A 25,788-nucleotide genomic window follows, 5' to 3' on the forward strand; every position below is an offset into this window, starting at 1 on the left:
GATAATTGCTTTATAAAAAGCAACACTACATTGTTCAGTGGATCAGACTACATTGTCCTAGATTGTATTTTTGGTCAGGAGATCCAGACAGGGCTGGTCACGTCTGTGAAATCAGACAATTTGACGTTTATTGGGATGAGTCTTGTCCTTGAGAAAAAACCTCTGCTAGATGGGCCAGCTGCAAAGTCAAAATTGTCTATACTGTAAAAATGTATGAAAACAAAAATTTGCTTTTTAGTCTTCGATTAAGGTTAGGGTTAGGCATTAGGGTTAGCAGTGTGGTTAGGGTTAAGGTTAGCAGTGTGCTTAAGGCTAGGGTTAAGGTTAGGTTCAATGACATTGTGGCTGTTCCAACTAGTGTCCACTCTGCAGAGCAGTACAAGATTCATGATGAAAAATGCTAACCTGCATGTCATACGAGCAGAGAGGTGAATGCTAACCTGCATGTCATACGAGCAGAGAGGTGAATGCTAACCTGCATGTCATACGAGCAGAGAGGTGAATGCTAACCTGCATGTCTTACGAGCAGAGAGGTGAATGCTAACCTGCATGTCATACGAGCAGAGAGGTGAATGCTAACCTGCATGTCATACGAGCAGAGAGGTGAATGCTAACCTGCATGTCATACGAGCAGAGAGGTGAATGCTAACCTGCATGTCATACGAGCAGAGAGGTGAATGCTAACCTGCATGTCATATGAGCAGAGAGGTGAATGCTAACCTGCATGTCATACGAGCAGAGAGGTGAATGCTAACCTGCATGTCATACGAGCAGAGAGGTGAATGCTAACCTGCATGTCATACGAGCAGAGAGGTGAATGCTAACCTGCATGTCATACGAGCAGAGAGGTGAATGCTAACCTGCATGTCATACGAGCAGAGAGGTGAACTCAGAGTATATTTCACTTGAAACACTTTACAGCTCAAGCTAATTGGCTAATGTAACATGTCCTCATATTCCCCTACAGTTGAATACCTATATTTATGACAGACTGATTAATCATCCTGGTTTGCGTCAGATTTTTGACACACACACACATGCAGACACACACCGTATCTGGTTCTCCATTAAAACCACCACCACACCGACCACTTCTCTACTAGGAAAACAATGGCTTCCTGTAGCAGTGATGGGCTGTGGAGCATCGCATCTCGTGGGGTGTTGATTTACTAATCTCCCCCAGGGGAATGAGACGTTACTGGGCCTGGCAGACCTTGAGGAAACCCTGGCAGATCCTGGGTGTTGTTGGAAGCCAGCCCCATACATTTAACTAGCCCTCTGGTTCCTGGTTCCTTATGGCCTCCTGGCCTACTTCTGCTGTGTGACATCACCAAGGCCCGGCTTGGGGTATCGGACCCGCACCTGTCGCTTGTTGCTGCCTCTGACTGGGAGAGGTCCCAGAAAGCTGAGGCCCGAGAGGGAGGAATGAGGGGCAGCTGTGCCTCTCTGTGCACCCATAACCAGGCTAATACCCCTGGACTCAGTTATTCAGTTATAGCCTCTCAAACTCTGCCCCTCCTTGCCTCTCTCCCTCTCTAGCGTTCCGCAGTCCTGACAGTGACCAGAGGATCAACACAGGGTACCTCAGAATACATCCATACACCAGCAGCAGGCCAGACCAGGGCCTGGTTGGGAGGTGTAACCTGAGCTCGCCATGGGAATGCCACCCATCTGTGGCACTTTAAACCTCTCTTCAGATGCTTCTCTCAGGCTGGGCTGTCTATTTACATCACATGGGCCTGGATCCCTTCCTGTTTTTATTGCTTAGTGGGCAGAGGCAGAGTCCACTTTCTGTCTACTTCTGCAATGTGTTGAAATGTTCCTCTGTTAGCTCCTATCTGTTTATTAAATGGTCAAATGTCTGTCTAAACTACTGACACACAGCTCGGACACCCATACATACCCCGCAAGACAGGCCACAAGAGGTCTCTTCACAGTCCCCAAGTCCAGAACAGACTATGGGAGGCACACAGTACTACATAGATCCATGACTACATGGAACTCTATTCCACAGTACTACATAGAGCCATGACTACATGGAACTCTATTCCACATCAAGTAACTGACGCAGGTAGTAAAATATGACTTAAAAAACAGATTAAAAAACACCTTATGGAACCGGGACTGTGAAGCAACACAAACATAGGCATCGACACACACACACACACACACACACACACACACACACACACACACACACACACACACACACACACACACACACACACACACACACACACACACACACACACACACACACACACACACACACACACACAATAACATACGCACTATGCACACACATACACATGGATTTAGTACTGTAGATATGTGGTAGTGGTGGAGCAGGGGGCCTGAGGGCACACCGTGTGTTGTGAAATCTCTGACGGTATTGTAATGTTTTTAAAAATGATATAAACTGTCTTAATTTTGCTGGACCCCAGGAAGATTAGCTGCTGTCTTGGATCCATAATAAATACAAACGGTGTGAAATTACATAGCAGGGACCTGTTTGGACGAGACAAACTCCATTTGAACCGTACACCAGTCAAGATATCCCAAGATCAAATGTGTTCAGAAGCAAAATAACACACCAGCATAGTGGCTGCAAATGTGACTAGTAAACCATTAGTAAGGAAAATGCTAAACTGACCCAAAATGCAGCATCTAGCGCCAACTTCACCCGGCGCCATTTAGGACAACTGAGCCTACCTGGACTGCATCTCTGGTTGCGTTTTGAGGGGGCTGGCCGGCGCCGCCCCGGTGGTCTGGTGTGTAAGCTCTACCAGGGACTGGTAGTACTGCTGCTGCTGTTGCTGCTGCTGTTTGTAGCGAGACAGGATGAAGAACAGTCCCAGGATGGTCTTTAGATTCCCATTCCGGATCTCTGACGGGTAGACAGGGGAACAGAGCACATCATTATCAGGAACGTGGGTTCAAATCTAGCTGCTGCCAACAATACGGAAATGTATGCACGCAGTACTATAATTGGTTTGGATAAAAGCGTCAGCTAGCTAAATGACATATATTAACCGCCCTCTGTGATTCCTGGCTTGGCTAAGAGAAGACACAAACACACATCTGACACAAGGGAAGTGAGTATCTAGTGTTGTTTTCGTCTCAGAATGAGGAAGTGAGAATGAAATAGTGAGTCAGGTACAGTGTGCTATTACTAACGGAACAAGTGTCTAATTTAACTGTAACCGTGGCAACCTATTTTTGAATTTCGTAATTTGTGAATTGTGAATTTCACAATTATTGCACTAGGGATTCACCTAAGACCACTGGCTGAGTGACTTCGTCCTCGTGAGAAATGGGTTCTGACTAGGTTGCACACATTCACTCTAAACTTACTCTAAAATGCTTTTAAAGTTCACTTCTCCCTGCAAAACAAAGGGAGCCTATCAACTGTGATATGATTAATCTGAAATCCAGGAATGAAAATGTATCTCTCCACTCAGCCCCCGTCATCGGAGCGCTAACGCATCCACTTGTGAAATGGCTTTTCATATCAGAATAGCTGACACAGAGGCTGTTTGAAAGATTTCAACAGCTGACACAGCAGTTTATGTAACGGGGCTCAACTTTCTTGGCCTGTTGTTTGGCGATTACAAAAAGTTGGAAAGATTAATCTTTACGTTTTCGATTTCAAACTCCAGGAAGCAGTGATTTATACTGTTACATTGCAGCAGTCCAAACAGGCAGTATTCACTCGAAGAACGAAAACGTCCCACATTCATTCGGCAAAGCAATTTGTCACTGGCCACAGAATAATTAGAGATTTACTGTGTAGAAAACAATAGCACAACAGAAATACAGTGCCTTTTGAGGTTCCTATTTGAAACATGAAGGACCAGTTACCCGGAACCAGATTAAGCATGTTTGTGGACTAAAAAACATGCTGAATGGAGAATCTCCATTGAAAGTGTTTACTAGTCCAGGACTAGGCTTAATCTGGTTCAAGGAAATCCATCCTATAGAGTACGAGATAGAAGCAGTTGACCATGTGAACATCTATTCAGACAAATACAGACATTTGATATCAATGCGACCAGTTGTCTCCTCGTGCTTCGTATGGATGTGGAACAAATTCATTAAACACAGATATCGCAGCAGGGTTGTCATTTAGAGAAAAACAAAACAGCTGCGATTTTGAGGAAAATGGAACTGAACTTGATCCAGATATCGACTAACGGAGGGAGATCCACCATGATAGGGTTTCCTCTAACGCCAGCCTGCTCTTAACCAGCCTGCTTTACCAGCCTGCTCCCACTCTTTCTATTCAGCCTGCTTCCAGAGACCCTCTCCCTCAGAATTATCCAATTATGGTTAGTTATGCTAAGCTCCATTGGCCCCACCATACAGGAGCACATGTCTTATGCCCAGTTTCAAAGCAACGTGGGCTAAGTGCTGTCAGCACTTCGGGGCCAGTCCTCCTTGGGCCACAGTCAGAGTATATGGGCCCCGCTTCGAGGGACTTTTAAGTGGTTGACGCGGTTTCATTTAACCTTTTGTCTTTTGGGGGGCGGATTTTACGAGCTACAAAGGACTTCGGAGGAGGTAGATGGAGGGTTCTGCTAGGCCTGAATGGTACAGGAAAAGTATTGAGGAAAAATGGGCCTGCTGAACCGCTCCCACCCAATTAATCTTTCCTGGATTTAATCCCCAGACGCGAGCCGATTTAGCCTTGGCCTCTTTCAATAACATTTGACCCTAACGACCAAGGCTGAGAACTTTGACTGTAGAGAAAGAGGAAGTTATACATTTCCCTTTCAAAAGTGATATGATCTGAGGTTTTTAAACCTCGTATTATACATTCTCTTCCCCTTTCAGATACTCTGTTCCCCAACCAGCTGACAATCTGAATTACATCCAGAACTGGTCCTGACCTGTGCATCTTCCTGCTAGTTATCTGATGAAAGCAGAATATATGGACTGCTGGTTTTACAGAGTGGTGGACACAGTAGGCGTGATCACCATGTTGGGGATCAGGAGGGTGAGTATGCGTGTCCTCACTGACCCGGCAAGGAGAGGCATTTAAGTGCTAACCAGGCTAGGAAAAACAGACCTATTCGAACAGGCATCTGTGACCACAGAGATCAAGGAGTAGGTTTGGGCTCATGTCACAGTCGTCACAGTGAGAGCAGGGCCCTGCCGTCCAGATGGTTCTCCCTCACCGTACAGACCCTGCCACCACTTAATGACCTGCCACGGATGACCCCTCTCTGTACATGGCTATGAACTGCAGGAAGGACACTTTTAGAGGTTCACACCTGCTTTTAAAATATTTGGTTTAGACTAGAGCGAGTGACCCTTGAATAGATCTCAGCGGGCACGGATGAACCTATCTGCGGGTTAACTGGTAGAACTGAAAAGCGGGTGTTGAAGACCCTGGCAGAACAAAAGAGTGCTGGACATTGAATGGTTGTTGTACCGTTTGTTGGCTGTTTTCATTGAACAGAAAATGAGGAAGTCCAGTTTCATTATGCTATGTATTAAGTCTTTGTTTGCTTGCTATGAAGTTATATCAGGGGTGTTTCCGGGACTTTGACGCATGCGACAAACAAGATCATTCAATCTGGCACATCTGAGGCTGAGGTCGCCCACAAGACGCCTTTCTGGAGTTTTTTTCCTAGAAGATTATTAGATTGTTTTCTGGAAAAATCCTATACCCTCCAAGTACATCAAACGCCCCGTTTCTTTTCAAATTCCACGCCTCGTAAAAACTAAGCACAAGCGTATGGAGGCCTCAAAAGTCTGCAGAATCCACAGCTAATTCAATGAAGCATAGTCCTCACTAGCTTAGGGGTATATGGAATGACTGGCCCACTCCTCATACACATGGCCCAGGGGGACAGAGACCCACGCCTGGCCCACTCCTCATACACATGGCCCAGGGAGACAGAGACCCACGCCTGGCCCACTCCTCATACACATGGCCCAGGGGGACAGAGACCCACGCCTGGCCCACTCCTCATACACATGGCCCAGGGGGACAGAGACCCACGCCTGGCCCACTCCTCATACACATGGCCCAGGGGGACAGAGACCCACGGCTATAAAAAAGTAACCCAATAGCCTGTATATTTAGTTACCCTCTTCTATTCCAGACTGGCAAAGTCACTTTGCTGTTTTTAGGGGGACAGAATTTAGAGTATCTGGTCAGAGTATTGGGACGGCTATTTGGGCTGTTCCGACAGGTCAAGGGCATTGTCACTTCCCCAAACTTTAGAGGGGAGTTAAACTGACGGGGGTCCAGGAAACAAACACTGGTCTTAAATAACAGTTGGCCAGTTACTGTGGGGCAACTTCAGACATGTTAACACCCATACGAGTAGGGCTGTATATCTGATTCATAGCAGCTTGTAGGAGGAGAGTAACCTCAAATGGGCCATTCAAAAACTATGTGTAGTTAGGTTGACCGATCCTGCTATAACTCTCAACGACACATTAACTTCCTTCCATCCTGTGATACATTTTTCAGCTCGAGACCCAAATGAGAAATTCACCGTCCTTCCGTGACCCAATAACCCAAATCAAGAAGAAATATAAATAGAGTCCAGTTGGGGTAGCTTAAGAAACCGTACAACCACAGTCCTAGTTCCTAGCCTTTCTCAAGCCTCATGGGTTAACAATCATCATTATACATTAATCTTCATTAAAAACATAAGAATTCAGTCTTACCTTCTGAGGAGAGCCCTTGTACATTCACTCCTCTTGCATCCAGGAAACTGAGGCAGGCGTCCAAATTCTCAGTCTGAGGACAGAAAGAATATGAGGAGATGAACAACAGTCAGTGGAGGAAAGCATGGTGGTAGTGGAGGACTGTCATGGAGTGGCTACTTAACATTCAATGTGCAGAATGTCTCAGGGGGACAGAGTTAGGGGCTGATCAACCCATTGGTCATAAAGCACCCATTGTCTGACTATGGCAGAGCCCGTTTGACCCGAACGTGACACAAGGAGTCAGCCGGGCCGTCTGACATAGTGACCACAGTGTGTCCCACCTACACAGCCCACAGCCCCAGCCCTGGTCAATATGCAGTATGTATACAGTACAGGAGATGTGGCCCACTTGAGGCCAATTACGACACAATACACAGCTGACAGGCAGCAGTAGAGTCAACAGCGATACTCAACCTCCCTCAGAGTGACAAAGTTCTACTGAGATCTAGGCACTGACCCTTTTATATATGAACCACTGTGCATTCCTTGAGAGTGGCTAACGCCTGCCACCGTTTGCATGGCGGGTAGTCTCAGCCCTCGGCACAGAGGGCTTTCATGAGAAGGTCACCACAGGGCAGAGAGCTCCACTGGGCCGTATTGTACTGGGGCTGTTGTGAGGGCGGGCTGGGCTGGCTGGCTAGGCTGGGCAGACAGGCGGCGTCCAGCAGTAGTGGAGTTTAATGGAATCCTTCTCCGTGCTGCTTCAGTCTAAACCCTAACCAGCCCTGAGGGGAAACGCCCCCCAAAGGAACAGGGACACCATCTCAGTAGTCTGGTCTGGAGTCTGACCTAGACTGTTGACTAAATGACTGTAATATAAATGCACGTCAGTGATGACATCAGACTTTAATAAGACAATAGAGGAGGACCGCCGGGCGTCTCTGACGACGCCCTCGCTCTCGCCTGCCAGCCCTCTCAGATCCACACACATCTTGGTTGTGACTACATTTCAGTTGTAACAAGAGCACATTCTGTAGCGTATCAACATTACACGGATGGTGTCCAGCCCCAGCCTGGCCCTGACCCGTCTCAGGGTGAAAGGAGGTGTATTTACAGCCAGTCGTACAGACGGGTGGGTCTCGTCTGACTTCAATGTAATGTACCACTCCAGCCTCCAGCCCTGCACCAGCCAGTGGTAGCCTGCAACAGAGAGGGCCAGGAGGATGGATGGCTGTTTACTCTGCCTGTATCAACAGGGTCGGGACCAGAACATGGGGATCACAGCCTGTTCATCTGCCTCCACAACACAAACAGAACTTGAAGGGAAAAAATAGGCACAGATGTCGGGCTGTTCACATGTGGTATGTTCCACATATGCTTAGCCAGACACCCCCAACAACCTAACAGTTTGATTATACCCTTCTCTCGTAAAAATGTGTTTGAGACATTCATCTCAGCGGAGTGACGTGCTGAGCACCGTACATTATGGTCATCATTCCCCAATTAAGTCTAGTCTAGTTGGTGAAGTATCAAATCCACATTGGTGCTGTTCCATTGAGGGCGGTTGTGGGGGAAAAAAACAGAGGCTACCAGACAAATTGAGATGAGCACAAAGCATGTGTGGAAATTAGTGTGATACAAACACAGATGAAATGGAACTAACGGGACACGCATGGTATCACCTCAGCCTCCTTGGACTAATGTTTCAATAATTCTGTTTGAAACGGCTACTTTCAAAATATTTACAACGTCAAGTCAAATATCCACGGATGCCTTCACGCAGCTCCGTGCATCTGTTGGCCAGGCAGGGAGAGGGGGAGGACAGAGACTAGAGAGGCAGGGCATGTTGAACGGGCGACGCAAAGACAGAGGAGTCAACCCATAGGAAAACAGACAGTAGATCTGTCCGGGAGAGTGAGAGACCTGTATCCTGTCTGTTCGTTTAAAAAAAAGACAAAAATGTAACCGATCAAATCTGAGGCAATGTTCTGCAACTGACGTTCTGACGTTCTCACCAGAGAGCTATTAGATCAGAGCTGATGATCTTCTGTCAGTCTTTAGATTTAAATGACGGAAACAAAGCTGAATGGTCATTTAAAGCGTTGTTGATAAGTGCAGCCTTAATGTTCCACTGCTTTCTGGCTAAACAAACTGCCATTTTGGTGGGTGGTTTGGCTTTGTCATATATTTTAACGGCTTCTCGAGGAACTCGGATCATTTCTTGCTCCGATGTAAAATGGACATTTTACAGATCCACATAAGTCATTAAAAGCCATTTGGAAATGGAACATTTTGATGAGGGACATTTTTACCAAATTTGCACTTTCGGGAACTGACAAGAACACAAACATACACCATTGGAAAATGACTGCTGATTTTAGCACAATTGACATAATACTGAAGTCATCTTGTTCAAGTTTATTGTTGTTGGCGTTATAATCATCGTAAATCAAACCATGTTTAATTCACACACTGCACAGATCAAAAGATGAGACTCTGATGCTGAATAAATGTTTGCAGTTTAATTTGCTCACATCGCTCCCAAGTCCCAAAAATGTGTTTTGAGGCACTTTGGGTCTCCAACGGTTTCAAGTAACCGCCACATTTGGTAAGTGTTATCCCTCAGACACAACTGTCAAATACAAATGGGCCACGCCTCAATTACAATTGATCTTCACCAAAAGCAATCTGTTTTCAAAACAACACAGAATACCTTGCGTTGGTGCTTCACCACGGCTCAGAACAACACAGAATACCTTACGTTGGTGCTTCACCACGGCTCAGAACAACACAGAATACCTTGCGTTGGTGCTTCACCACGGCTCAGAACAACACAGAATACCTTGCTTCACCACAGCTCAGAACAACACAGATTACCTTGGGTTGGTGCTTCACCCACGGCTCAGAACAACACAGATTCTTCATTCTCATTTTACCCTCAGAGAAGCCATGCCGCCTGTACTGCCACTAACTCAGTGCTATGCTAAGAGTGCTTCAAAAGTTGGCAGGGACCCATGTAAGCTTTTTTACTTTCCAAACCTGTTCCATTGAGTTTGAACACTGTCAGAACAGAAGGGTGAACACAGCACACCCGGCTGTGGTGGTGATGGGCCATAAATTCCTGTGGGCCCTTGTCTAATGAGTGTAATGAGCAAGCCGATGATTTAGGCTAGAACGTCACATAACTGAGATGCTTTACAGCATGATGGTGCTTTAATCACTGTAGTCGGGCCTGGGCTTTGAACTCCACATGTTAACAGGCCGACGAGGCCTCCTCTCGCTCTGAAACTGAAAACAGCTGAGGGAAACAGAGAGGTTTTAGGGGGAGAAGAAACTTGACCAAGACCATTTATTTGTTTGGTCTTGATGTATTTGGCTCTTTTAATTTTAAGGGGAGGGGTTTCTGGTTTAAAGAGGCAATCTGTCATCGAAACAACAACAAGGCAGCCCCCATGCCTCTGTTTTGGTAAAAAGCTGAGGGATAGGCCTGTAGAAATGTAACCACTCTCAAATTCACAGACAGAGCTATGGATGCAAGGACTGATCAAATAAATCACAATTATATTTTTACGCATGTTTTGAGACTTTGTTTGTTTACATTTACAATGTTTACAAACACTGGAATAAAACAAGCTTATATGTTGGGTTCTGATGGGGTCCGACAGTTGAAAGACGGTCATGAGGCATTTAGTTATTAATAGTTCTTCAAGAATCAATAGTTATACCTATTGATTCTTGAAGAATATATCTCATTCATTTAGAAGTCCCAAAATGGATGAAGCAAACTACAGATGTCCCCTTTAAGGCTTTTTGTGATGTATGTTACAGCAAAGGTGAGGCAGTTGGTGCTTTCACTCTCTGCTGCCTGCCGCTTCTGAAAACAACCTGAAAGGAAGTGGCTCATGCCCTCCCCCAACGACACACTATCGTTCTCCATTAATGTTTCCCCTCTTTTTCTTTCTCTCTCTTATCCCTCCATCACCTCAGCAGTCGGCTCTAGAGGGGGTTGACATGCTGCCTTTTCCATCGATCCCCAGCCCCCCTCAGAGCAGGCCCATCACCCTCCATGCATCCAAAGTGGGAGACAGCTGATAAGCCATGAATAAAAATGGAGTCTCTCAAGCGGTCTACTGCCATTGATAGGCACGGCTGGCACAAACGACTGACACAAACGACTGACACAAACGACGGACACAAACGACTGGCACAAACAACTGACACAAACGACTGACACAAACGACTGACACAAACGACTGACACAAACGACTGACACAAACGACTGACACAAACGACTGGCACAAACGACTGACACAAACGACTGACACAAACGACTGGCACAAACGACTGACACAAACGACTGACACAAACGACTGACACATTACAGCAGAGGGGGCTTCGATACCACATCATCCCAGGGTAATCAAATCCACTGTAAGGAGCCGGCTCCAATCTAATATCAGTCAAGCTCCGGATAGTGTGTGTTTGAGGGTTAATCTAATATCAGTCAAGCTCCAGATAGTGGGTGTGTGAGGATAAATGGGGTTATTGCATATTTTAGTTACTCAATACAGATTTTGGGTGACAGTCCTAATCATCTCCACTGACTGGTTCTTTCATACGGCTGTCAGATAGGGCAGGTTTTACACAAACCTTGGAAACTTGGGAAATATACAGTCTCTCTCCTATGTTAATGCACTTGTGTTTTATTTGATTTCCCCTGTTCCTCAGTGTGAAGAGGACTTCATTAATAGTCATGTTAGTATTTCACGGCTTTAGCAGAGAGGGCAAAGCTTCTTATTGGGGCTGGTCCTACATTGAATTGTCTTGCTGTATGTTTTCAAATGAAACTTCATTCCACCATTGTATTAATTCCACCATTGTATTAATTTTCTTGAAGACGAATACAGAAACACAGTCCGCAAAAATACAACCCTGTTCAAAAACACACAAATAGAATAGCCAAGAGGATTTTTTTTCAGACATTAAAATTCATTTAGCATTAGTATAATCCGTCAACCAGTAGCATCCACAGCTTGGTAGCTAAGAATTCACCACTACCACTATGACTTCATCATACGTGAGCCCAGCAGTGCAACAATGTGGGCGGACGTTGCTGTCGACAGGCTACAATGGGAGCTCTGTCTATCGTGTCTGAGGCTCTTCACAGAGGAGACCAGCAGGGTGAAGCGTTGGCATCTGAAAATGTCCGTCTACATAACCTGCTGACCAGTCAAGTAGCAAGGTGAGAAATGCCGCAGCTCGCACCGTTTCCTGCCACCGACAACCTCTCACGACCCCCAATACCTACAAACTGTGGGTGCATCCCAAATAGCATCTCTATTACATAAATAGTGCACTACGTTTGACCAGGGTGCCATTTAGGATGAATCCCATGTCTCTGCTCCAGGGCAGAGATTGTAGACTTTAGAGGAAAGGACATTGTGACGATCCTCAACAATTGATTGAAGCGGTGACACTACCCCTATCACATTGAAGGTGATTGAGAGGGTGGCTGTGTCGAGACGGTGAAAGGCAGAATGGAACCATAATAAAAGTCGCAAGAAAAAGTGAAGGGTCTTTTTCAGAGCTGAAATCTCTTGGAGCGTAAATGGACTGTCCATAAAAAAAGTATTTTGGGAAGTGTACCATATTTATGGAGAACACGAGGGAAAGAGAGATGGAGGAAAAAAGGGCAGAGAGAGAAAGAGAGAGCGACTGAGACAGATGGAGGCGGTCAGGAACTTCAGCTTTGTGAAGGAGAGAACAGAGATAGATCAAAGGTTAGCAATCCCCTGGCAGAACCTTTTTAACAGGTCAGCTGTTTCCCCTTTTAACAGGACATCCGTCGAGCCTCTTGTTTTATAATGAGAGATTAAAAGGGTCCATGTGGGGTAGAACTGACATAACAGGCCTGTAGGTGTTCCCTCGTCAGTTCTAGAATAGTCTACTGTGTGAAAGGGTTGCCCCCACCCCCAAAAAATGTCCTCCCATGGCCTTCATGCAGGAAGAATGGAAATTGGATGAGGGTTTGGAGCAAATCCATGGCAATGAGCAATGAGATAGAAACTCGAACAGAGATGCACAGCTTCAATCCTTCACAGACCAGCTGATTTTCATTCATTTAACTAGGCACATATTTCTACCTGGGAGAGGTGCGTGAGCTGCCAATGGATAACATTCATCAAGTAAGTGGGAGAGAGAAAGGAAAATCAGCAGGACTGTAGAATACGACGGCCAGAGTTGTGACTAGAGAATGATTATATCCAACTGCATTTATAGATGGTGAAAACACTGTTCCAACTATCCAGCTGCTCACGGCAACTTCAGGTCAATTATCTATTCCAGGGGAATTCAACTCTTACCCTACGAGGTCCAGGGTACTGCTGGTTTTTCTGGTCAACCTGATAATTAATTGCACCCAGCTGGTATCCCAGGTCTAAATCAGTCTCTGGTAAGAGGGGAACAATAACAACAAGTAGTGGAACTGGCTTTGAGGTCCAGATTTGAATGAGAGGGATATATGGCATCATAGTGACACCCAGGGACACTCCCCAGCCTCGCGTCATGAACCTTCATATGTCACATCATTACCAGACCAACTGATCATCATCTCATAAGAATAGGCTTGACAGCTGGAGCTGGCAAATCCAATAACCAACCGGTGCAATAAAACAGGGCAGATGTTGAACAGTGTAGAGCCACAAAGGAACTCACGCCTACACTTCACCCCAGGTATACATGATCCATCTAAGAGTGCTAATACCAGACTGTATTAACACTGACAGTGTCGGGCGACCGAGGTTAATGGGATGGGCGCATGCTGCGTGTCCCTCATCTGTCCGTCTTGCGCACTGCCAACAGATTGGCCCCAGATGGCGCCGGGCTGCTTCACGAGTCCTTAACCAACACCTAACTCTGTTATACCTTCCATGTGACCATTGGACCATGTGACGGGAGAAGGAACCAAGCAACCTCACTTCAACTGACTAATGCAGCCTGAGGCTCTCTCTGAGGGAAAATACTAGGTTCAAGTGCTGCTCGGGGAAAGCTGGCATCACTGCCTCAAGTCTCTGTAAAAATAAAGAGAATCACTTTATTATCCCCAAGGGGAAAGTTTGTTTACGGCTCTGTGCATACATTAAAACACATCATCAAGCATAGACGAAGGACATATGGAAACAATTACAGACAACTAATTCAATCATAATATCAATTTTTTACAATTCTTGAGCGATTCTATGATTAATCTGTAAAACTATACATCAGTACAGTGCCAACTACAGAGACACTGGGGCTTCTTAGACTCCAGCGACTTCAGAAGGACAGTGAACTGAGCCCACGTCATGTCTGCGTTCCGCTGATGTGCTGCGGTTGACTAGCGACGCCAGAAATGAGCTTTATCTTTCTGCTGAACAGAGCCTTTTACGATCCAGGCTGTCATTCTCTGTCAGACCATCATTTCTTCACCAACGACTAAAGAAGAAGAAGAAAACTGCTCCGTTCAAGGGCCCTGTTTGTGCCCATCTAATTCCCCTGGCTACTCCATATACAATTAGAGAAGTGTCGCTGTCAGAAAGCCTTAGATTTAACAGTGGAAGAGAAGCGTGAAACATGCCGTGAGATGAAAGAGACGCTTAAAAGACACGGAGCTCCGACGTGATGTCTTAATGAACAGCGTGTGAGTTCCTCCCCACATGGCTAACCCAGTGTAAAGAGACATAATCAGACTGTAATCCCTTTACACTGCCTTGTCCTTGAGAGAATCTCAATGGCATTTTCTTGATTCCTCGCATCCTCTCTCCTCGCCTCCTTCTCAAAACCCGTTGGATGAAATGGGCAGAGGAACCTCCCCTGAGGAGACCAACAAAAAAACACCCAGGAGACATGTACTTACTATGACTGAGATATGTGGTTTTCCCACCAAACGATCTTAAGATGAATGCACTAACTGTAAGTGCCTCTGAGCGGCTGCTAAATGACTCAAGTGTAAATGAGAGAGAATGTGCAAGGAAACACATTTGAGATTCTTCTTCTCTTGTTTGGCTCAGCCTGCCTCTGAAGAGAGCTCGTCCAGTCTCCCCACTGAGACAATATTGTACTGCGGGTCAGGATGTGGTCTACAGAAACTCCCAGTCTCAGTTCCCAGCAAACCCAACCCCAAAACACCCCAAGCCGCTTGTTTGGAGAAAGGCTTGCTCGGAATTCCAGAATCGACCACCGAGAATGGCATGCCCCTTGGAATCGCTACCATCCCTCACATGTAAAGTATTCAAGGTTTCCTCCCACGTTTTCTCCCCCCTGGTACCCCCAGTTGGCAGGGATGCCCTACCTCTTGCTCTTTCACTAATGGGTCAATTGATGTTCACTACTGGCTAGCTGGCCTTAGATGAGCGTTTAGCCACTTTCCTTTCCAGCCAGATGAATTAGCCGACCTGAGCAGAGTCAGATCAATGGGAGAGAGTCTGAATTATGCAATTCAGTCGGTGAAGTATAGCTGGAGCCGTGTTGGATAGAAGTCTGTTCCTCCGACTTCCTCAGGCAATAAGAGATGCTACTCTCCTACTGAATTATAGTTTATTCTGTGTTGTTCAGCTACAATCTCCAAAAAGCTCAATGAACAAGACTTAAGGAATGAGTCATTTCTCCGCTCAGTAGCGGTGATATAGATGGACTGACTCACGTTACATTACAGAGCCCTTAGTACAGTCTAATTACTCCAGTTAGTAATGTAATTACTCAGTTTTACACTGTACTTCACCCTGTATCTTAGGGTAAGGGTTGCTGCTGTAAATCCTATGAAACAATGAGTAACTTCACCCTGTAGCTTAGATTAAGGGTTGCTGCTGTGAGTCCTATGAAACAATGAGTAACTTCACCCTGTGGCTTAGATTAAGGGTTGCTGCTGTAGATCCTATGAAACAATGAGTAACTACAATATTATTAAATTGTACTTAATAGATTTTACACAGTGATAGCAACACTAATGTAACGTGTTACGGAATTGGACGTTTGCCTAATATGGATATCCATAGTCACTGCAATGCCATGTTAACAGTGTTCAATTTCCTTCACATCTTCACACCAGTTTCCCTCACATCATCCCATCCTGTCAATCGTCCACTACCAAGCTGAATGGTATGTAAAGCCATTCAGGTGCCCCTCACAGCACCTATGCTTCCCATCAACAGCTGAATGCAGGGCTCTCCAACCCTGTTCCTGGAGAGCTACCCTCCTGTAGGTTTTAACTCCAACCCTGTTCCTGGAGAACTACCATCCTGTAGGAGGGTATCTCTTCAGGGTCAAGGTTGGAGAACCCTGGTTTAATGACACATATTAGCTCGATCACACAGACAACACCGGAGAGGCACATAGCATCTACTGCCAACCCAGCACAACATAGAGTACATGTACACCTACATTCACTAACAAACTGTTCCTAGTCTGCAGCGATAAAACACACTCTGAAATCTGTATGCCCCATCACCTCCAATTATCCTCTGTTACCTCAGTTGTTCCTGAATTGTCCTTTGACCCTCAGTGGCTTGCCATAAATCCACCCAGTTCTGAGGACCAATGTTTTCCTCTCTCCGGAGCTGCTCAGTGCAACACGGCTCCACAAGTGTGTCAGATGTTCCCTCTGCTCATGTCCGCCATATACCCCGAGCCACAAGCAGACGTGTTTCCTCAAAGTCAAGTTCCCTTCCCCACCACAGGGGCTGGCACACCCTCTGAGGCTCATGCTGGATCAATGGGCTTTGAGTGACTGAGACAAAGAGTGAACACACACACACAGTCAGGCATGTACACACGCACACGCGCACACACACACGCGCACACACGCACACACACACACACACACACACACACACACACACACACACACACACACACACACACACACACACAGCACAAATCCTTTAGCGACAGGGGTGGCTGGCGTCTGGACCTGCATTTCTGTGGGCTTGTAGGGGAGAGCCCTTAGTGACCAGTGTGTCACAGTGGACCAGACCCAGCTCTAGCCACAAACACAGGGCTTTGGCCAAACACCAACCCTGTTGGGTTTACTGTAAGACAGAAGCCTGGTCTGTAATCCCCCCTCGGAATCCATTAAAACTACACTCAGACTACACGGCAATACAGCTAGCTAAGTCGTTTTTAATTACACTAGTGTAAAAGATGCCAAAACAGACGGACAAAGTGAGAGAACCCACTGAATTACAGTAGTTAGATTGAGAGGTAATCGTCAAGCTGTGGGCTGTGTGCAATTAGACGTTATGCATTTAGAGTCACATCATTGAAAGAGTATATTCTTGGCTAAGAGATTTATGCAATTAGGACCATAGCAGTCAGCCTTCTGTGGTCTCTGAATAGTACTGTTAGGTTTCCTGCAAAACAATCAAACATGTTCATGACAGTACCCTGAAAGACCTACGAAACATGTCCTCAAGCATACAGACTCTCAACCAGACCAACCTATCAATACCGTGACAGTACCCTGAAAGACCTACGAAACATGTCCTCAAGCATACAGACTCTCAACCAGACCAACCTATCAATACCGTGACAGTACCCTGAAAGACCTACGAAACATGTCCTCAAGCATACAGACTCTCAACCAGACCAACCTATCAATACCGTGACAGTACCCTGAAAGACCTACGAAACATGTCCTCTAGCATACAGACTCTCAACCAGACCAACCTATCAATACCATGACAGTACCCTGAAAGACCTACGAAACATGTCCTCAAGCATACAGACTCTCAACCAGACCAACCTATCAATACCGTGACAGTACCCTGAAAGACCTACGAAACATGTCCTCTAGCATACAGACTCTCAACCAGACCAACCTATCAATACCATGACAGTACCCTGAAAGACCTACGAAACATGTCCTCAAGCATACAGACTCTCAACCAGACCAACCTTTCAATACCATGACAGTACCCTGAAAGACCTACGAAACATGTCCTCTAGCATACAGACTCTCAACCAGACCAACCTATCAATACCATGACAGTACCCTGAAAGACCTACGAAACATGTCCTCAAGCATACAGACTCTCAACCAGACCAACCTATCAATACCGTGACAGTACCCTGAAAGACCTACGAAACATGTCCTCTAGCATACAGACTCTCAACCAGACCAACCTATCAATACCATGACAGTACCCTGAAAGACCTACGAAACATGTCCTCAAGCATACAGACTCTCAACCAGACCAACCTATCAATACCGTGACAGTACCCTGAAAGACCTACGAAACATGTCCTCAAGCATACAGACTCTCAACCAGACCAACCTATCAATACCGTGACAGTACCCTGAAAGACCTACGAAACATGTCCTCTAGCATACAGACTCTCAACCAGACCAACCTATCAATACCATGACAGTACCCTGAAAGACCTACGAAACATGTCCTCTAGCATACAGACTCTCAACCAGACCAACCTATCAATACCGTGACAGTACCCTGAAAGACCTACGAAACATGTCCTCTAGCATACAGACTCTCAACCAGACCAACCTATCAATACCGTGACAGTACCCTGAAAGACCTACGAAACATGTCCTCTAGCATACAGACTCTCAACCAGACCAACCTATCAATACCATGACAGTACCCTGAAAGACCTACGAAACATGTCCTCTAGCATACAGACTCTCAACCAGACCAACCTATCAATACCGTGACAGTACCCTGAAAGACCTACGAAACATGTCCTCTAGCATACAGACTCTCAACCAGACCAACCTATCAATACCATGACAGTACCCTGAAAGACCTACGAAACATGTCCTCTAGCATACAGACTCTCAACCAGACCAACCTATCAATACCGTGACAGTACCCTGAAAGACCTACGAAACATGTCCTCTAGCATACAGTCTCTCAACCAGACCAACCTATCAATACCATGACAGTACCCTGAAAGACCTACGAAACATGTCCTCTAGCATACAGACTCTCAACCAGACCAACCTATCAATACCGTGACAGTACCCTGAAAGACCTACGAAACATGTCCTCTAGCATACAGACTCTCAACCAGACCAACCTATCAATACCATGACAGTACCCTGAAAGACCTACGAAACATGTCCTCTAGCATACAGACTCTCAACCAGACCAACCTATCAATACCGTGACAGTACCCTGAAAGACCTACGAAACATGTCCTCTAGCATACAGACTCTCAACCAGACCAACCTATCAATACCGTGACAGTACCCTGAAAGACCTACGAAACATGTCCTCTAGCATACAGACTCTCAACCAGACCAACCTATCAATACCATGACAGTACCCTGAAAGACCTACGAAACATGTCCTCTAGCATACAGACTCTCAACCAGACCAACCTATCAATACCATGACAGTACCCTGAAAGACCTACGAAACATGTCCTCTAGCATACAGACTCTCAACCAGACCAACCTATCAATACCATGACAGTACCCTGAAAGACCTACGAAACATGTCCTCTAGCATACAGACTCTCAACCAGACCAACCTATCAATACCATGACAGTACCCTGAAAGACCTACGAAACATGTCCTCTAGCATACAGACTCTCAACCAGACCAACCTATCAATACCATGACAGTAAAAATAAAAGCAGAAATAATACTATCAGCTCCACAAAAAGAAAGGTGAACTAGCAGACTCACCATGTGTGATTGACTCCTGGGGCTGACATTGATGTCCTCCACTTTCTCATTAGCTGGAAGAAGAAGAACAACAACAACAAAAATAAAGTGTGAAACCTTCCCACAAGAAGAAGTGCCTAAACACACAGTGGAGCACCAGTGACCCTTCTGAATTAGGGGACTTCTAGTCTAGTCTAGTGGAGGAGCCCTTACAGAGCTCAGCGACAGGGGGAACATGGATCTCTCTCTCTCTCTCTGTGTGTGTGTGTGTGTGTGTGTGTGTGTGTGTGTGTGTGTGTGTGTGTGTGTGTATGTGTGTGTGTGTGTGTGTGATTCTGTGTGTGTGTGTGTGTGTGTGTGTGTGTGTGTGTGTGTGTGTGTGTGTGTGTGTGTGTGTGTGTGTGTGTGTGTGTGTGTGTGTAGGAATGCCCCCTACCCAACCACGGAGCAGATAAAGTTTGGGAAAAGAAAAGTCTCTGCTAATTCATCAGCTGCTGCCTGAGTGTTACTGACGCGGGATCTCGGGCCATTGTCTGTTGTGGAGAGCAGGGGTAAAGTTTCAAGACAGCCCAGGAGGTGGGAAAAAGAGAGAGGCAGAGCATCAACACCAGCCTCTCTAGGCTAGCTAAAAGATACACATGGGAGACACATGGTTCAATAGAGCAGGACTAGTTTACAGTCTGTGTGTAGTGGGCTGCCAGGGCTGGAGCTCCTCTCCTGACAGAGACCAGTCGGAAATGAAGATAAAGCCTTTGTGTTCCGTCTAAATGCCTACACCGTTACGTTTTATAGCTGGGTAGATGGAGAGTTTCCCTCAGCCTAACAAGTGAGGTTAAGTCAGGAGTGTGTGTGTGTGTGTGTGTGTACATGTGTGTGGGTGTGCTTGTTTGCGTCTGTGCGTGTTGGTTTATATCAGAGCCTGTGTGTGTGTTTGCGTCAGTGCCTGTGTGTGTGTGTTTATAACAGAGCCTGTGTGTGTGTGTTTGTGTCAGCGAGTGTGTGTGTGTGTGTTTGCGTCAGTGCCTGTGTGTGTGTGTTTATAACAGAGCCTGTGTGTGTGTGTGTGTGTGTTTGCGTCAGCGAGTGTGTGTGTGTGTTTGCGTCAGTGCCTGTGTGTGTGTGTTTATAACAGAGCCTGTGTGTGTGTGTGTGTTTGCGTCAGCGAGTGTGTGTGTGTGTGTTTGCGTCAGTGCCTGTGTGTGTGTGTTTATAACAGAGCCTGTGTGTGTGTGTGTGTGTGTGTGTGTGTGTGTGTGTGTGTGTGTGTGTGTGTGTGTGTGTGTGTGTGTGTGTGTGTGTGTGTGTGTGTGTGTGTGTGTTTGCATCAGCAAGTGTGTGTGTGTGTGCGTTTGCGTCAGCGAGTGTGTGTGTGTGTTCTCTCACCTATGATCTGGATGATTTCTGCCAGCAGAACTCCGTCAGCAATGTCTATGGTCAGGTCCTTGATGAGTCGAGGGCAGCCAGACTTGGTCAGGTAGTGGTTGGCCCAGTCTGTATAAATCTACAACATAGAGGACAATATGGGGTAAGGGTGGGATCTATAACTGTAGACAAAGAGAAAGGAGAGAGAGAGACCGATGGAGGCTGGCAGGATCTTCAGCTTTATCAGCAAGAGAGAGACAGAGACAGAGAGAGATATACAGAGAGCGAGAGATATACAGAGAGAGAGAAAGGCAGAGAGAGAAGAGAGAGAAAGACAGAGAAAGAAAGAGAGAGAGAGAGAGAAATAGAGACAGAGAGAGAGAGAAAGAGAGAAATAGAGAGAGAGAGGGATGGACAAAGAGGGAGACAGAAACAGTGAGTGAAAGAGAGAGGGTGCGAGAACGAAAGAGAGAGAGAAAGAGAGAGAAAGAGAGAGTGAAAGTTCAACAAGTTGATCTGACTAATTTAAAGATGGGAAGCTTAGTGCTTGGCATTTCCTATTTGAGGTATGAGTCAGGTTTGTTTTAGTACCGCGGTCACTGCTGACCTCGACCACACAGAATAACAAACACAGGCTTCCTTAGTCCTCCTATATCCCAGAATCAGACGGCCCAGTTCCATCTCAACATAAGTAGCACACAGCGCGCCAGTGAGTATTAACCAAACAGTGGATTCCCAATACATCTCTCCAACACAAACACAAATATTTGATCAAAGACAGACGCTTACAACATGAGGATGACTCGCTGGGTTTATGAGCTCACTCTGCAGGACTGGGAAGGAGATCAGATCAGCCTTTTAAAGAAGAGATCCGACCTGCTACTAACGCATCACCAGCGGGACGTTTAACTGCTGTTACTGAAGGTCTTTCAATAGAATCCATAAACCGATTAGGACCAGGACGCTGCCAGTATAGTGGTATCGTGGCTAGGAAACAAAACAGCAATCGGACTTAACTTCTTTAGGAAAACAGCCCTAATGAAACATCATTATGTTGTCATCCAGAATCACATGTATTTATTTATGTGCTATAGCACACGATATTTTACATACAGCAGGTTTTTAAAGGACCAAAGAGTGTGGTCTGCTTCATGTTTTCATTTTTGCCATGGAAAAAAATATTGTGATACTGGTATCGTCACGGCCCTCAAAACAATAGGTTGATTTGTTAGCTATGTACTGTACTGGTGATTGAAACTAACAGCTGCAGAGATTTTGACCAGGTCTGTTAGGGGCATTACTTCTGCGGTTTATCCTTGCATTCCTACAACTCTCTTCAGGCAGTCCCCTATCTATCTCGCTGCACACTCATTTTGAGGGGATCATCTTTTCATACTATCTATCTGCCTGCAGGAGGAGGGAACCACAGGGAGGGCAGGATGAACAAAAGTGTCTGCAGCGTTTTCAGAGCAGCGAGGCCGTGCGTTACTCATGGAAATACTCAGAGACAGAAGGGCTCTTCTTCTTCTTCCCTGACAGACTTTATTTCCACTGGGTTCTCTAGGGGGTACTTTGAAAAAGGCGTACCTCAGGGGTCCGTTGTGGAGCCGCTCAAAGATGCCCACGACCATACCAGAGCCTCACTCTCTTCTTGTTATCCTCAGATTAATTCAAAAAAGCGAGGGCTGTTTTTTTCTTCATATCGTACGTGTGTTTGTTTGAGGACTCCACCAGCATGAGGAATTTTCAATGTCAAAATCCGCTTAGAAATGCAAGGGCCTCTGTGGAGGGGTTTTGTCTGTGACTTTCAGTCCACTGGTGGCCTACTAATAACGCCATTGACTGAAACTCAGTTAAAACCACTTCAATATCACCAAAGGGGCGGTTTTAAAAGGAACACTTGATAGAGAGGTTAAAAGATGTACGTATATGCAGATTATAGGCACTTCACATCTACCAGCCTATGGTTCCCATTTCCCAGCAACTCCCTCATAAAAACCAAGCTCCTTATTAGGAAATGATCCCTTTTCCCCCCTCTGCCTCACACATTGCTCCCAATTAACGGTGTTTCTCTCTCTTTCAGGGAACAGGGCACGTATCCTTCAAAGACGCCTTCTTTCAAAGGTTTTGTCTGTTGTGGTTTTGTTCGCCGGTTTCTCTCTGATGAGGGAGGCATTAAAGAGAACCAGGGAGAGGCGGGAAGCACCTTCATTAGACACACACACACACACACACACACACACACAGCACGTGCCGGAGTACAGTACACACACTCTTAAACCAGGTCCCACTAGGCCGCACCACCACTACTGCCTGAGGAGGGGGAACAACCACAGTGTGGAGAAGAGCCTCACATTCCGACACCTCTGGTCACGGAAGCCGCGGGAAATACTATGATGGCCGAGGGATATGGAGAACGGACTGGGTTCATCACATCTCTACTAATTGCTGCGACAGATAATACCAAGTATGCACCGGGGCGGCCAGGGGCCGGGGTTTGGAATGCCAGGGGGGTACAGGAAGTGACAGAAACTTCCTCAAAGGGAGGAGCCTCCAGATGAGGAAGGTGCTATTGATCCTCTGCACCTCTGCAGCACTTCCCTCCCTCTCTTCCCCCTTTCCCCAAAAAATAAGAGTGAATCAGGAGAGTGCCGCATTGACACAATCACAGGGAGCGAGGGAGAGAGGGAGAGAGAGTTTCCTCTGCTAGGGATGTCTCTGGTAAAAGGGGAGTGTTCAATCAGCTTTTTGACACGAGTGGAGAGACACGAGGGGAGGTGTGCCTCATCAAGACGGATTCAATTAAATTCACCACAAGCCATTGTTTTGGTGAGAGAGAAACTGACTGCAACCGCATCTGTCAACTGGAGGAAACATTTGGAGTTGTTTGTTAGGGTTTTTCTGTCCAGCCAAACTTGAATTCCCACCGCCCAGCCAAACAAACAACATGCTCAACACTAGAATTAAATGTTGCTTATTCTCTAATGATGATTGTATAAATTGCCATCACATTCAGAAATGCTGGAATAATTGACAATCTGAAAAGCTTGCGTGGCTCCATGGTGTTAAACTACATTCCACTAGTCCTACGCCACAAAATGGCACCCTATGCGGTATAGTGCACTACTTTTGACCAGACCAAAAAAAAGTAGTGCACTAAATAGGGAATATGGTGCCATTTTGGGACACATCCTATGAAGTAAATGGGTCTGACAGAAAAGAGAAAATGATTACAAACCAGTCTCTAAATCAGATAATGTCATGGAGGGAAAAAGTAAGGACACTGGTTCAAGGTGACTCTATACCCCCAGTGCATTCATTACAGCAACGTTAGACAACCCAGCCCGTGTGTGATCTGAACCTACACACAAACCACAACAACAGATTGACAAAGAACCTGCCTAGCCAACTTCTTTATTTCATTTCAAACTCAACGAGGCAGCCAGCCTGAACCTACCCGTGTCTGTGACACTGACGGTGAACATTAACAGCTTCTCATTCACTCTCCTCTTCCCTTTGTCTTCACTGTTGTTTCTATTCATTCGGTCTCTTTAAGCCCCTTAAATAGAGACTCACTGTTCAACATTTCCTGCGTCACTGTCTCAGTTTCCCCGACTCTTTATAACAGCTCTGACTTGCAATTCTATTCAGCCAGCAAACGGTGTCGCGCTACGTCAGAACACTGACTGGCAACGGCATGTCTCACAGAAGCCCTAACCTCAGCCGTGCCACTCTCAACGTTCATAGGGAATAATGACATCAGGACAGGGCACACACACACACACACACACACACACACACACACACACACACACACACACACACACACACACACACACACACACACACACACACACACACACACACACACACACACACACACACACACACACACACACACACACACACACACACACACACACACACACACACACACCTCTCGCGCTCAAGCCCACACCCCCTTCTCCCTCCATCCAAGCTCCCCGGAGCAGTTACAACAACTATCTATTCTCCAGTGACGTTAGCTACAGAGCTACTGTGAGGCTAGCTACAGAGCTGTCAATGTACCTGTTATGAAGCCATCTCCCTCAGCGTCAGGCTCCTGTACAGATAAACAATCAGCTTTCACGCCAGTGTGAGAGTGCCTTGCGGCGAGCAGACTGCTTTACAGTCGGAGCACAATGCAGTGTCTATGGCTGCGCAGGTACTGCCGGCAACCTGCAGTGGCCCCTTAATACCTCCGGGGGGAGCCAGCCAGCTACCGAGGCGAGACAGAGCCTCAGGGCTTGAGGGACTGAAGCAGTCCTGTCTGTGACTTTATACAGGCCAAGGGTATTCACTGTGCTGTGGAAGTCGAAGTAATGGTCTTTTATCACTGATATGTGTAGCAGAGAAGGATGGGATGTAACACACGCACTCACAACCACACACACACACACACACTCTCACACACACACACACACACTAACACCCAGTAGTTCATATGACGACGAGGCCAAACATGACACTGAGGTGTAGTTTTGGCTGCTCCCACAGGTTAGCTAAGGAGGTAAAGCTGTCAGTGTGTGTTACCTATGTGTGTGTTGGCTTCTGGCTGTACCCCTGTCCTTTTACTACAGCTAAACACCTCCCCTCCCTCCCTCCCTCCCTCCCTCCCTCCCTCCCTCCCTCCCTCCCTCCCTCCCTCCCTCCCGTCTATCTCTCCCCCCCCACCTCCCTCCCCACCTCCCTCCCTCCCTCCCTCCCTCCCTCCCTGCCGTCTATCTCTCTCTCCTTTCCATCTCTCTCTCTCCCTCTCTCCTTCTCTCTCTCTCTCCCCCTCTCCCTCCCTCCCCCTACAGGCAGGTCACAGTCATCTAGACACAGACAGAGACAGAGAATTGTCTGGCTAACAGAGAACATGACAAATGTCCCCCTCTCTCGGGGTCTGAGGGTTCTGCTGACATGATCACTGGTGACATGGTGTGAAGGTCGCAGCGACCTCCCAGCCTGAGTCACAAATGGCACCCTATTCCCTATATATTTTCTATCAGAGGCCTATTGAACCTTATCAAAAGTATTGCACTATAGGGATCCATTTGGGTCGCAGATCTTGCCT

At 46.4% G+C, this 25,788-nt stretch overlaps 1 protein-coding gene across 1 annotated transcript; it reads right to left on the bottom strand.

Annotated features, from left to right (window-relative positions):
- Positions 1-2,438: 2,438 nt before the first annotated feature.
- Positions 2,439-20,961, bottom strand: LOC116366741 (neuron navigator 3-like). Its single transcript, XM_031818712.1, has 4 exons — positions 20,712-20,961; positions 19,350-19,402; positions 6,685-6,757; positions 2,439-2,887 (listed from the first exon to the last, which is right to left on the bottom strand). The coding sequence occupies exons 2-4, from the start codon at positions 19,350-19,352 to the stop codon at positions 2,709-2,711; spliced, it is 255 nt and encodes an 84-aa protein (XP_031674572.1). The 5' UTR covers positions 19,353-19,402; positions 20,712-20,961; the 3' UTR covers positions 2,439-2,708.
- Between the last annotated feature and the right edge of the window lie 4,827 nt (positions 20,962-25,788).

This window comes from Oncorhynchus kisutch, unplaced genomic scaffold (assembly GCF_002021735.2).
Source record: "Oncorhynchus kisutch isolate 150728-3 unplaced genomic scaffold, Okis_V2 scaffold1568, whole genome shotgun sequence".
In the NCBI taxonomy this organism is placed as follows: Eukaryota; Metazoa; Chordata; class Actinopteri; order Salmoniformes; family Salmonidae; genus Oncorhynchus; species Oncorhynchus kisutch.